Raw genomic sequence first — 13,639 nt, 5'->3', positions numbered from 1 at the left:
GCCTCAACGCGCACGGCGCGGCGCAGATGCAGCCCATGCACCGCTACGACGTGAGCGCCCTGCAGTACAACTCCATGACCAGCTCGCAGACCTACATGAACGGCTCGCCCACCTACAGCATGTCCTACTCGCAGCAGGGCACTCCCGGCATGGCGCTGGGCTCCATGGGCTCGGTGGTCAAGTCCGAGGCCAGCTCCAGCCCCCCCGTGGTTACCTCTTCCTCCCACTCCAGGGCGCCCTGCCAGGCCGGGGACCTCCGGGACATGATCAGCATGTACCTCCCCGGCGCCGAGGTGCCGGAGCCCGCCGCCCCCAGCAGACTTCACATGTCCCAGCACTACCAGAGCGGCCCGGTGCCCGGCACGGCCATTAACGGCACACTGCCCCTCTCGCACATGTGAGGGTCGTGTACGGTGAACTGGAAGGGGGGATTTTTTTTTTCAAGGAGAAACAAGGGGGAAATGGGAGGAGAGTACGAAGCAGCGTGGAGGAAAAACCCGGTATGCGCAAAACAAAAAAAGTTATCACCCACCGCAAATGACATCTGTCTGCAAAAGAGAACACCGATCCCAGCTACACTCACACAAAAAGCCGCGACGCCGACAAGAAAACTTTTATGAGAGATCCTGGACTTCTTTTGGGGGGACTATTTTTGTACAGAGAAAACCGGAGGGGGGGTGGGTGGGGAGGGCGAGGGGATGGACCTTGTATAGATCTGGAGGAAAGAAAACTACGCAAAACTTTTAAAAAGTTCTAGTGATACGGTAGGAGCTTTGCAGAAAGTTTGCAAAAGTCTTTACCAGTAATATTTAGAGCTAGTCTCCAAGCGACGGGAAAAAAATGTTTTAATATTTGCAAGCAACTTTTGTACAGTATTTATCGAGATAAACATGGCAATCAAAATGTCCATTGTTTATAAGCTGAGAATTTGCCAAAATTTTTCAAGGAGAGGCTTCTTGCTGAATTTTGATTCTGCAGCTGAAATTTAGGGCAGTTACAGCCGTGAAAAGGAAACTATTCAGATTTGGACATTTTAATTGTTTAAAAATTGTACAAAAGGAAAAACAACAACTAGGATATGTACTGGTAAAACTATCTCCGCGGTCTTTAAAGGGGCAAAAGTTTTAGATTGTACTAAATTTTTTTTAACTTACTGTTAAAAGTAAAAATGGCCATGCAGGTTGACATCATTGGTAATTTATAATAGCTTTTGTTTCCCAACTTTCCATTTTGTTCAGATAAAAAACATGAAATTACTGTGTTTGAAATATTTTCTTATGGTTTGTAATATTCCTGTAAATTTATTGTGATATTTTAAGGTCCCCCCCCTTTATTTTCCGTAGTTGTATTTTAAAGATTCGGCTCTGTATTATTTGAATCAGTCTGCCGAGAATCCATGTATATATTTGAACTAATACCATCCTTATAACAGGTACATTTTCAACTTAAGTTTTTACTCCATTATGCACAGTTTGAGATAAATAAATTTTTGAAATATGGACACTGAAATTATTCTTGAGTCTTTCATTTATTTGGTGAACACTGATTAGACATAACTCCTCAGGAAATTATATGCTGTGCTCAGCCAAGAAAGCAAAAATACCTAAAACCTTGGTATTCTGTTCCAGTAGCTTGTGCTAATGTTAACAGCAACAAATATGTGGCTGGATGGTTGAGTAAGAACTGGAAAAAATTAAAATGCTCGTGTCATCTCCAAAATAGAAACTAAAGACATAGATTGTAAATCCAGCCCACCCCCCCTCCTTTTCTAAGCAGCATGATGGGGACTTAAACTGATTTATGCCACTTGTTGCCAGATAGGAGTCCATTCTGAAATTTTTCGTGTAGTTTAGCAGATGGGGTATTGAGCCAAACCGGGACCAGGTTGGCTGGTTTTGTTTTCGTTTTCTTCACAGTACAATGGCCCTTTGGAAATGTGGTTATAGGGGAAAATGCTTCTTGTATCGGAATAATTGCAAACTAGACATGCAGAGTGCTCATCTGCTGGGTGGGTGTTCGGATTACTCCAGCCCTGCTATTGTCTGAGAGGAAACAAGTGGTTTGCTTTCTTTGTTCCTTGACTTCATAAACTTTCTCCTCTAACATTTTCCTGTTTAGGGGTGAGAGAACGCGGAGAGCGTCTTGCAAAAACGCCTGACTTGCCACGGCTATTATTATCATTATTTATTTTATTTTTTCCTCTCTCTCTCCCTCCACGAATTCCATTTCTTAAATTGGCAGCGCGGGTCCAAGCCTGTAGCCCCAAATCGGATAAGCTCTGCAGCTGATAACAAGCAAAAGAGAGAAGCCAGGCCACAGACATAATAAAGAAGAAAACAACTCTGAGGTAGATATTTTACTTGTCCGATCTAATCACATGTGGAGATTATTATGCTTTTGATCTGTTAACCATGTTTTACTAGTAATAGAGAGGGAGGGGGAGGGGGAGGGGTGGAGAAACAAGATTGGATTTGTTGTTTTCTTTTGCCCTAGGAAAGGTAAAGAAAGACTAGAGTTGTCCTCTGTGGGAGCAGAGAAGTTGGGGGAATCGCTGTGGTCTTGGCCTTCGCGATGTTTCTGCCTCACAACCGACTCGCGCTTTGGCGCAGCCGGAGAATCAATCCTGTAGGACCGACTCCGGGATTTCTCTTCTTTTATTTACTACTTAACCTCTCTCAGCATTCCCCGCCGAAGGGGGACCAGGAACCGAGAGTCAGTCAGGCATTCTTAAAAGCGTGGGTTTGCTTCCCACACTTTCAATGGTTTTTTGTGTCACCTTGTTACAACTTCGGAGAAGTTGCAATCCGGCAGCACCTTCCAACCTTGAGTAGAGTCCCGGCTGCAACCACTCAGTTAGCTCATCCAGGGGGTTTGCATCGCCTCGTTTTCCCAGAAAGGATTTCTTAACTCGTGCTGTTGCTAATTGTTAGTTCTGGGTTCAGCTGAGGATATCTTCCTATTTTCTGTATTTTCATCGCATGTGGATTGCTTTATTTTCAGGGCATATTGGTTTTTATTTATTCCTTTCTTATCCTCATTTTTAGGGTAATATTGTACTGGGAAAGGAGAATTATTATGCCAGTTCTCAATTCCAATTCTAAGCCAGGTATTCCCCCCTCCCCCTAATTAATGCAGAGACTCTAAAAGAATTTCCCCGGCCTGGCCAGCCATTGTAATGCATATATGGATTATTCACGTGGTAATGAGCACTTTCGACAGTTCTTGCTCACACGTTGGAATAAAAGAAACTTTGAATAAAGATCCCGATGATCTTGCTCTGGGGGGCTGGGGAGGATATTCCCGGAATTTGAGCCAATCGACTATCTAGAGTATATATATATTTGAAAAATAGAGATCTATTAAAAATATGTATTGGGGTTTAGAGTAATTGTACTGCACTAACCTCCCTTAAAAAAAAAAAAAAAGAGCTCACAGAAGCAGACTAAAAAGAGCAACAACTTTTTGGCAAAAATTCTCAGGTTCAAATATTTTGCAAGAGGGAAGAAGAGCAATGGTTGGGGAAGTTAAACTAGTTTCGAATGATTGCCACTCTCTGCATAAAACAAGAGAACTCCCATTCCCTCTCCTGTCCCTCCACAGTCCCTACCCAAATAAAAGCCAAAATATATTATTTGTAAATATAAATTTTTTTGATAAACTGCACTTAAGGAAACTGATACACGTTTCATCGTTCATTTGATTGGGTTAATTGGTTCCCCAAGACGTGTAGTTGCATGGCTAGATTAATATTCAACATACACTATTTTAATTATAACGTGATTCCCAAGAAGGGGGTCAACCCTTCAACTTGCCCAGAAGTGGTCATTTCATGATGCTAAAGTTGTTCAGTTCCTTCCTTGGGATATTATTCTGCTCACTAAATCCATTTAATTTCCAGTCTAAGGGGGCGAATTTAATGTTTTGTTAACCTATAAACTGAATAGAAATGGGCGGAAGGATGAGATGATAGTTTGTTCCCCCTGCAATTTTTTCTCTCCCTCCATACTTTAAATCAAGAGCGTTAAAATATTTTGCTGAGCTATAGTAGATTAGCGAGGTTTCTTGCCAATGCTGGGAAGCTGGTATTACAGACGGTCCCAGGGGAAAATGGCTCACATTAACCACTAAATGAATATTTGACAAGGGCTCATTCGGAGGTATTATTACTATAAACGTGTCCCTACTGGACTTTTCAAGGGTCAAAGAGCAACGCTTCAATTAATTATTTAGTCTGCTAGTAGATTTGGTTGTAATAGCTGTACTTATTTCTAGAACCAACACATTCTTACAGTAGGAAATCTCAGGAGAATCTTCTCCATCAGCAGTGCCTTGAATTGAAATACACACAGAGCCCTGGTATTCTGTAGCTGACTTTTTCATAAATCCTTTTCTTGGGCTGGAGAGTGGGGGTATAGTCTCTTTTGCTATTTCATTTACTGTTTGGGGTTTAGAAGAAAGAATTTCTTGGGCTGGAGAGTGGGGGTATAGTCTCTTTTACTGTTTGGGGTTTAGAAGAAAGAATAAAAAAACAAGTTATCTTAATTTCTACATGCCTGGCAAGGTCTTTTAGGGCCTTGCAGTTTGGGAAGAAAGGGGAGGGGCTTTATTTATAAACTTTGCCTTTTCTAAGTAGATATGTCACAGGATTTCAGACTTGGGCAGGGTCTGAATTTAGAAAGGGGGGCACATTACTGTTTACCAATACAATTTGAGTTTTTAAATGGAAGCTGAGTACTCTGAGTTCTAGTAGCCTCAGAGTAGATTGAGGTACAAGATAGGCCCTCCTCCCTTCCTTCCCACCTATTGGTCTGAACACTTCCAGGTGTAGTGAGGGAGTTGGGGGTGGGGGGTGGAGGAGACTGTTCTATTCCTGCGTGTCCTCCAGGGCCCTAGGTTAAATGGTAGGGGAATGATTCTGAGAGTAAGATTCCTTACCAATAATATAAGGTGAATGAATAAGAGATAAGCTGCAAGGGGGGGGGGGGGATGGGATGCAGTAGTTACAAACCCAATTCATTCAGCTTTTCAGAACTTTTGTTGTGGGAGCTCCATTGACGGGATTTAAGCTGCCAGTTTTCTCACATTAAAAAGAACTGATCAGAGCCTCCGGGGGACAAGAACTACTGCTTAACTGCATAGTGATGGGGTCTTCATTCAGAACCATTACAAGAAGAAAATTAAACAGCGCCTTTGTGCACACAAGGCTTACTTTCCAACTGCTAACAGTCTATAGCTAACTGCTCTGAGATGGAAGTTTGACTGTGGTTTGTCACCTGCTAGTTGGCACTGCTTATTTATTTGTTTGTTGTAATTAAAAGAGCTTTTTATATCCTTGCCCCCCCCTCCTTTATTTCTTGCTCTTGGAGAACTTTTCAAAACAGGTCCCCATATTTGGCTTTGTGGAAACCATTTCCTTTGCCATGAGCTTTGGCAAAGACTTGAGTTAACCTTCTCCAGGACTCCTCCCACCCCCCCATTATTGCCTTAAAATATTTTGCATCTCACTGTGTGTTATGCTGACTTTTCTTGCTTTCAAAACAAAAGCTGCTTTTCAGGATGGCACTAGTGAGGTTTGGGATGGGCGTTGAATTCTTTTCTTTTCTTTCTTTTTGACTAAAGTTGGGAGATGTCTGGGTGGATTTCCTTTGGGACCTCATCTATGAGGTGGATCTCTCAAAAGCAGGAGAAGGGGGAGAAACCTATGACCTTTACTGTGGGAAATGTGACTAAAGTTTAAAGGGACACAGCCTCCGAGTTCTAGAGTAAGCAGCTAAGGAAGGAACTTTCCAAAGATTGAGAAATTGCTCAAACCAGAGAATTACTTTGGCGTCTTTCATAGTTATTTTCTATTAAAAACTTTCCTGGAAACATGACCTCTGATATCACCCAGGGAGACTTATAACCTCTCCCCCTTCTCAGGATGCTGTCCAGTTTTACAATCCTTGTTTTCAGTTTTTGTTGTGCTTCCTGTGGCCTTTAGGAAATAATGGACTTGACTTTCTTATTTGGACGAGGAGACTTCTCTTTGGAAGGGTGGGTTATTAGGAGAGGGCCAAGGTTTCCCACGGCAGAGCTCTCTTTCTGTATGCAGGTCTAGGTGGATTTTATTTTTGGTGTAATGTTTTTGGTGTGATTTTTTTTATTTTATTTTGATTGATTCCTTGAAGAGTGTACTCCCTTTCTCTTCAAAAGCAAAGAGAAGGCCCTTTCCTTTCAGGATGCAAAGGTGTTTTGCTGCTTGGGGACTTTTGGACTTGAGATGCTTGCTGTACTTTGCAAAGAAGTGTCAGTTGATTTAAAAGCTCCAAGGAGTCATTCGTGTCATTACTCTCGTCTGCCTGCATGCACAGAAGGAAATGTGCAGTAGCAGTAAAGATTTCCGTTCTCCGAACTAGCATTTGCCTCCCTCCCTGGGCGTGGGTGCTGGGCGCAGTGAGCGCGCTGCCTCCCACCCGCCTGCCCCGAGGAGTGCACCGCCCTGGGGAGTGCACCGCGCCCAGCGCCCGGAGCAAAAGCTCCTGCGGGTGGAAGCTGAGGCGCTGAGGCGGGCAAGTGCGGGGGCCAGGGCGCTGACGTCACCACGGCCCTGACCAAGGCCCCATGCGGCTCGCTGGGAATGTTTTGCATTGGGCTCCAGCTCTCTCTTCCCGGACCCTCCCCCGAAGGGCCGCATTTCCTCTCTTAGCTCTGGCGGTCCCGCGTCGGGCGAGTCTGGAAAGTCACCCGAGGTATTGTGGGCCCTCAGCCCTGCAGAGGCCTCTACCTCCAGCACCCCAGCCCCAGCCTCCTCTGTGTTGACCTTGTGACTCTGAAGGCAGTTCTAGGACCCAGACTCCCCAAAGCAGGTGGTGTCCAACGTAAGTCCCGGATCCTCTTGCCTCGCCCCCTAGGCCTTTACTTTTAAGGGGTTGTGTGTCCCTCTTTGGAGCCGAGGCTCAACAGTAGCAATCCAGCTCCTAGGCACCAGAGGCCTGGGATTGGGGTGGCTGGGCTCCCTGGGACTGGACCCCTCTGAATGTAGGATCAGGGCAGGCAGGGGTGAGAGAAGGCAGACGCTTCACTTTCTCATTCGTAAAACAGGGATAATACCTACAATGCAGAAGATGAGTGCAAAGCCCCTGACAACATACAAGGTTTAGTGGATAGGTCTTATGTTTCTTACTGCCTGGTGTAGTTAGGTGATAGGGAAGGGAAGAGATTCTCACTGGAGACGCCAGAGATCAATACAGAAATCTGAGTCCTTCCTCTACTTTCTGGTCTTAGGTAGTGACATGAACCTCCTTCAGACCACTCTTCTTCCTTTCCCAGTGCCCTTCCTGGCGTCGGGTTTGCCGAGGAAGTTATGCTGCAAACTTGCCACCCCCTGGGCATCTTCCTGGAGGGAGGGATGCCGGCATTCCAGGCAGGAGCAGCCCCCACCCACCGAAAGCAGAAAAATAATTACTGTATTAAAAGGAGCGGTGAATTCTTCCCGCGGGTTCTTATCGCTGGCGGCCAGGCCAGAAGCGGGACTGCGCCCCCACCCCCACCTCGTGACGTCAGGGGCTACAGGGCCTCGGGGATAAAGTAATTCGTTTGAGCGTTCCAGAAAGGGCAATCCGAACACTTGCAGGGCGAGGCCAGTACCCCCACCCCCAAAGCAAAACCAAACCCACATCTTCAGTGCGCGCACATCCGCGCACAAACACCCATCGCCATGGCGCCTGCGCTCCCAGGCGGGCCCTTCTTCCATGGATATATTTAAAGTTACTTGATGTGCTAGCTAGCGTTTGTTGTCGAGTCTGAATGAGGTTGTTTTTGTTTTGTTTTGCGACGCTGAACAAATCCCACCGAAAGCCTTTAGGAAGTACACCGTAGCTTGATTGAATTTGGCCCTGCAGAAGTTTCAGCGGCGGATTAAGAATTGGACTTCCAAGAGTCATGGTTAGGACAGTTGCTTCTGGCTCTAGCCCTTTCCATTTTTTCTACCAACCCCCCCTCCGCCCCGCCCCCCCCACACACACACTCCTCATAGTTTGTATAGCTTTTCATAATCTTTTTTAGGATTGGGTCCCAGGGAGTTCTCTCAACTCCCTGGACCACGATTTAAACTTTAGATAAGAAGATAGACAGTTGGTCCATGGACTCTGTGAAAGGGATGGACTTATTTGGTGGTGGAAAGCGCCTCGGTATTTGTAGCAGGTGCGCTTCCCAGGTTTTCTTTACAGAAATTTAACTCACTGCATACCCGTCCAGGGGGAGGGAGGTGTCTTGGGAACCAGGCCTTCCATCCTGGTAGTGGCCCAGGATCTAATAGACTAGTGGTTTCTGAAAATTAGCCAATATTTCACACGCAGTCAGTGTAGCATCAACTCACACCCAGGTCGATTTGACTATCACACTTCACAGCTCAAATCTGGGTTATTGCATAGCTTTATAGTTTAGTAAGTCTGAAATGCTAAGTGGCAAAGCTGTGTTCTGCTCAAAGCCTTCTTCCCCTCCCTTCCCCCCTTCCTCCCACCTCCAAGGAAAAAAATCTTAGAACCAAGTTTCCCTTGTGAGAGTTTGTTTACCCCAACTTCTGTGAAACTACACTCGCCCTCTCAGCTTTCTACACACTCTCGTCAGCTCTGTGAAATGGTGCAAAACACATCTTGGAAGCTAAGATGGCAAAACAAACCTGAACATATGGAGGAAGACTTCGTTGTTGGGAAATGTGTTTAAATGTTTAGCTCACACTTCAGCCTCCATGCCTCCCTTACCACCATCTCTTGCTTTGCTCATTGGGGGTGGGAGTGGGGGGGGGTTAGGGGGGAGGTGAGGGAGGGTCCTGGCTCTTGGGTACCCCACCTCTATTAGCAAGCTGTTTCACCAGCATAAATTATGAGTGCATTTCAAACCGGCCCTCTGATAGATGAATCAGGGGCTTTCCTCTTTTGCCTGTCTCTGCTGTCATTAACATGGAAACTTCTCTCTACTTCTCTGGGAGCCCTGCTGCAGTGTCTCTCTACAAACTTACTATCCCTGAGTAAACTATGGAGGTATGTTTTCAATAGGAAAACATCAGGTAATCTTTTTTTTTTCCAAGAACCCTCACAAGTTAAGGATACAAAATATTTCATGGTTAGTCATGTGAGCTTCCAAATTAGCTGCATATAAAGTATTTTAAGATTTTTTTTTTTTGGCTGTCACTGTCTGGCAATACTCATTTGTGTGTGGGTGTGTGTGTGTGTGTGGGGGTGGGTTGTGTGTGTGTGTGTGTGTGTGTGTGTGTGTGTTGGTTTGAAAAGCAGGAAGAAATGTAATGAATTGAGTGCTGTCAGAGATGTCTTCTGTTTGAACAATCTGCGATGGGCTGAATGGCAGGGACTCCCTCATCCAGTGCAGGTGCAGTAGAGCTGGGGAAGGGGGGAGGGGGGCTCCCTCTGTTCAGTCAAAAAGCACCATTCTCCACAATAGACCACACACTGACAGCCAGCGTGACATCAACTCACACTTTCAATCCCCCCCCCCCCATCCATAGTTCTGAGTTCACAAAGTGGCCATACAGTAGCCTTGGTTAGGTTCCTTTAATGAACATTTTGTGGCTCCTACGACCAACATAGAAATCTGCTGAGCCCTGGGAGGAACAACTAGATTTTTGATCATGAGCTCCCAATCACAATGTATAACTATACATGTTTAAAGTGAATCTGGTCCCTCCACTCTCTCCCCATACAGACCCCAGATGATCTGAAAACTTTGAGGTAAAAGTTCCTCTAAGACTCACTTGGGTTCCAAGGCAGCATTTTCTCATGTCCCGGGAGAGTCCACACAGGAAAGGAGAGAAGGAACAAATTCATGAATTTACTTAAACTTAAAAGGACGTCTAGTATTTTATTATGTTGCGTGAGAGGCTTAATCCTGTAAATGAACAGACATTAATCTTGTGGAGTGGGTTCTGTCCCCTTTTGAATCGGTCTTACCCGGGAGAGGGGTGGGAGGCAGAGAAGGGGGTTAGGAAAGGCAGGAACTGTTTTAAAAACTGGACAAAGATGCGACCACACTTTGGCTGCCCCACCGCGGCCAGGGCCGGACCTTCCGAAGATTTCATTTTACATTTGTTTAAACTCCGGCCTGGTTGCCTCCGTTTTAAATGGAATTATTCATAGGAGGGAACGGGACCAGGGAAACTATTCTAGTCAATTCTTTCGCCCTCCTCCCCCCCTCCCCTCCCCCCAGGTCCCACCCTCACCCGCCACCCCAGCCCGGCCCTGCTCCTCTCCGCCAGCACCCCCTTTGCCGCTTCTCAGTCTGAGATCTGAACCTTCAGTAGAAATGGGGAGGAGCGAGGAAAAGGCCGCGGGCAAAGTCGGCTCCCCGGCGCTGCCCCCGCGGCGAGCTCGCCACGGTCCTGCTGCCACTGGTTGGTTTCCCTCTGAGCCGGTACTTGCGGGAGCTCCTGCCAAGGAAAATTGCTCCCTGTTTGCTTATTTCAAAAAAAAAAAAGTAACTATACATTTTTCAATGCGGCAACAAAATATCAACTTTCTCGCCTTCGGAGCGAAATCGCTGTTGAGCATTCGCCTAAACATGGGCCTGCGAGTGGGGGGTGGGGTGGGAATGGGGAGACCTCCCAGAGCAGCGGCCACAGATGCCTCCTGCACCCCGGGGTGGAGGCCGCGAGCGCGGGGTCTGGCAGGGCAGGGGGATTTGGTGTGCGGGCCGAATGAGGGCCACGGTGTTTAAAACCTCAAACACACACAGGAAGAGATGGATTTTAGCATATCCGCGGAGCCCTTTGCTTGCGACTGCGAATTGCCGGGTGGCCTCCCTGAGTATGCCTGCGGCGCCTACTAAAGCCTGGGCCTAGGGCTAGGGCGAGAGGCGCCGCCCGCCCCTCGACCCGCTGCTACTTGATAGCAGCCTCGTCTTCCGGCAGGTACACACCCACAATTAATCTCTCTTATTAAAGCCTCCATTCTGTACCCAAGGGGCGACTCAAACCTATTTAGATTTCCTTGGTTGGCTGCACAAATTTAAGTGGGCAAAGAGTTATAAACCTAATAACAGAGGGCGAGAGAGAGGGATTTGAGTCGAGAAGAGCTGGGACTCACTAGGGGTGTAAGGATGCCTTTCCCGCCCCAGACACCCGCCTCGGGGTGCGCGCCAGGCTCGGGAACAGGCAGGGACCCTCCCGCGCGCGCGCCGCACGCCACCTCCGTCCACACCTCCTCCCCGGCCCTGCCGCTCCCAGGTGCCCTCGCAGGGAGCGCCGGGTTTCTGGTAAACCCCTCCCCGAGAGGCGGAATTCTCAGAGCATCCCAAACCAGGGGATTTCCAGGGACCCGGCGAAGGTTGGCATTGTTGGCGATTAATTGAGAATAATTAACACTGGAGACCGTTAATCACCACGTTGCTGCTCCCGTTCTCCTTTCGGGGCTGCGGCGCCTGCCTCCCTCGCTCGGGCTGCCGGCGCGGGTGGGTTCGCTGGTGAAAGTGAAGACGTCGCGGTAGCTGTCACCCAGTTCGGCTGTACTTTTTTGAAAACGCTCGCATATTGTTTGATTACTAATTTGAGTTAATATGATCTTTATGGCAACATCACAGTGGATAATTGGCCTTTTTTCCCGAACAACAATGTAAATCACAATCGCTTTATTATTTAATAACGTCAAACGCTTCGTTGGATTGGCCCCGACCGGGAAGACCTTTTCTTTCTAGACAGTGTTGTGGAGGAAGAACAATGAAGATCTAATTGTGGAGATTTCATAAGTTGGCTCCCGTAAATGAACAGCTTCGATAGGGAAGTTGCAGCAGATGTGGGCACTGCTCGCCGAAGAAACCTACCCCCACCCTCCCACACGCAGCCCAAACACTCGATTGGAGGTTTTTTGTGGTGGTGGTGGTGGTGGTGGTGGTGGTGGTCCTCAGATCCTAGCAACCACCTCAATCTCCCAGCAGCAATTAGAGCGTTTATAGGGCTTGCTCGTCAGCCCTTTCTATTGCCGGTTTAGCATGAAGGCTTGGAGTCCGCGCACCAAATTAAGCGCAGCTCCCAGAGCCACAACTACTAACGCGCCCCTCGGGTCCCTGTGGTTACTGGGCATGGAGCGCCTCGGCCTGGGGGTCTCAAAAAGTGTTCTTTTGTTTCGATTTGACTTTTAAAACGGAGTCACCCACGCAGTGCCTGGGCATATACTTGTTTCAGGCAGTTTTGCAAGGGACCCGAGCCATGATTTTGCAAATGCCTGGGAGAGCAGAGGAAACCTAGAGACCGTCCAATGCAGACGACCACGCTTGGAGGGGATGGGCCACCACTGAGTGAATGACGTTTGTCCCCAAAGCCCTCCATCCTAACGGTTTCTTATCGAGGCTCTGGCTGTCGCTGGGGGACGGCCGTCCCTGGAACCCTAAGATTCGGAGTCCTTTGCAAATGCATCCCCGCCATTTGGAATTCGGGTCAAGGAGAGGGAGGCGGCCTTTCGAAGGCACAGCACCATCCGCTGCCCCCCACCCCTCGCTTCTAAGACAAACAGGAGGTGCGAAATGCTTCGCCTGCACACGCGCCCTCGGGGCCCCTCTCCCCTCACCCCGCGCGCGCGCGCGCCGACGGCGCCGCTGCCTTCCGCTGGGGTGGGCACGTCCCCCCTCTCTCTTCCCAGCCGTGTTTTCAAACCATCGCCCCGACGGTTCTAGAGTCATGTTCACATGTTCGGTCCCCTTCCAACTTCTTTCCGGTCCACTCTCTCCCTTTTGGGGAACCTGAAAAGGGACAAGGGAAAAAGAGTAGAGGAGTTGTGAGAAGGCGGTGGATTTTCCAAACTTGCCCCCGTCCCCACCTCCACCCCCGGTGAAAGTGTATTTTACCAAAGGAGCGCCCTGGGAAACTCCCGAGCAGGAGTGGGGCGCAGTGTTATTCTTCTCCCAGGGCCAGCCGGCCTCCCCGCCCCCGCCGGACAATGCGCGCTTTGAGGCTCGGTGGGTACCCAGGGTGCTTACTTATTGTTCAGAGAGGTTGAGCTGGATGAGAGGGCCCTGAGAATTATCACATCTAATGAATAACTTATCTGATGATTTCCCTTTCTTTATGGCTAAATATAAGTGGTAAAATGGGCAATTTCTGGTGGTTGGTTTTTTTCTGAACCAAAGGAAAACCAGGGCCTGCAGGCAGCGGGAGACCAGGGCACTGGGCGGCTTCCCTCCGAGGGGCCCGCAGCTGGAAGGGGGGGAGGGGGCGCCGGGCTGGCAGCAGAGCTGGGGAAGCGGGCTGCGCGGGAAGAAAAACCGTAGAAGTACAATTTTCCGCCCCCCTGCCCTCCACGGTCAGGCCAGCAGTGCCTGGGGCCTGGGCGGCAGGAAAGGGGGATGTTCGAGATTTTGAGTTGGCTCTCTGAGACCCCGCCCCTCCCCCCCCAACCCAAACATTTTATTTCAACACAGAATTCTGCCTTCTAGATCGCCCAGCCCCCTAGCCCTTCACCAGAGACCAGCTGCCCAAGAGGGATAATATCTCAACCCTGGGTCCCGCCAGTATTCTCAGCGCCACCCCTCACTCCCGCCTTCGAGGTGCCACGCTGCAGGAAGAGTCCCCTAGGCACTCTGGGACAGTACTTTCTAGTTTATTGCTTTTGTTTTGTGTGTGTGTTTCCTCCTCCCCACCCCCCACCCCCAAAGAGAA

The 13,639-nt window shown here is 48.5% G+C and overlaps 1 protein-coding gene across 1 annotated transcript in view; it reads left to right on the top strand.

Moving 5' to 3' along the window:
• The window catches only part of SOX2 (SRY-box 2), a 3,933-nt gene extending 2,424 nt beyond the window's left edge, over positions 1-1,509 (top strand). Inside the window, exon 3 of the mRNA XM_015566322.1 lies at positions 3-1,509. Within this exon, the coding sequence (XP_015421808.1) occupies positions 3-401 (399 nt within the window). The 3' untranslated portion in view covers positions 402-1,509. The remainder of the gene's footprint in view (positions 1-2) is intronic.
• The last annotated feature ends 12,130 nt before the right edge of the window (positions 1,510-13,639 follow it).

Source organism: Myotis davidii, unplaced genomic scaffold, assembly GCF_000327345.1.
Source record: "Myotis davidii unplaced genomic scaffold, ASM32734v1 scaffold102, whole genome shotgun sequence".
Taxonomy (NCBI): domain Eukaryota; kingdom Metazoa; phylum Chordata; class Mammalia; order Chiroptera; family Vespertilionidae; genus Myotis; species Myotis davidii.
This window is presented reverse-complemented; position numbering and strand designations above follow the sequence as displayed.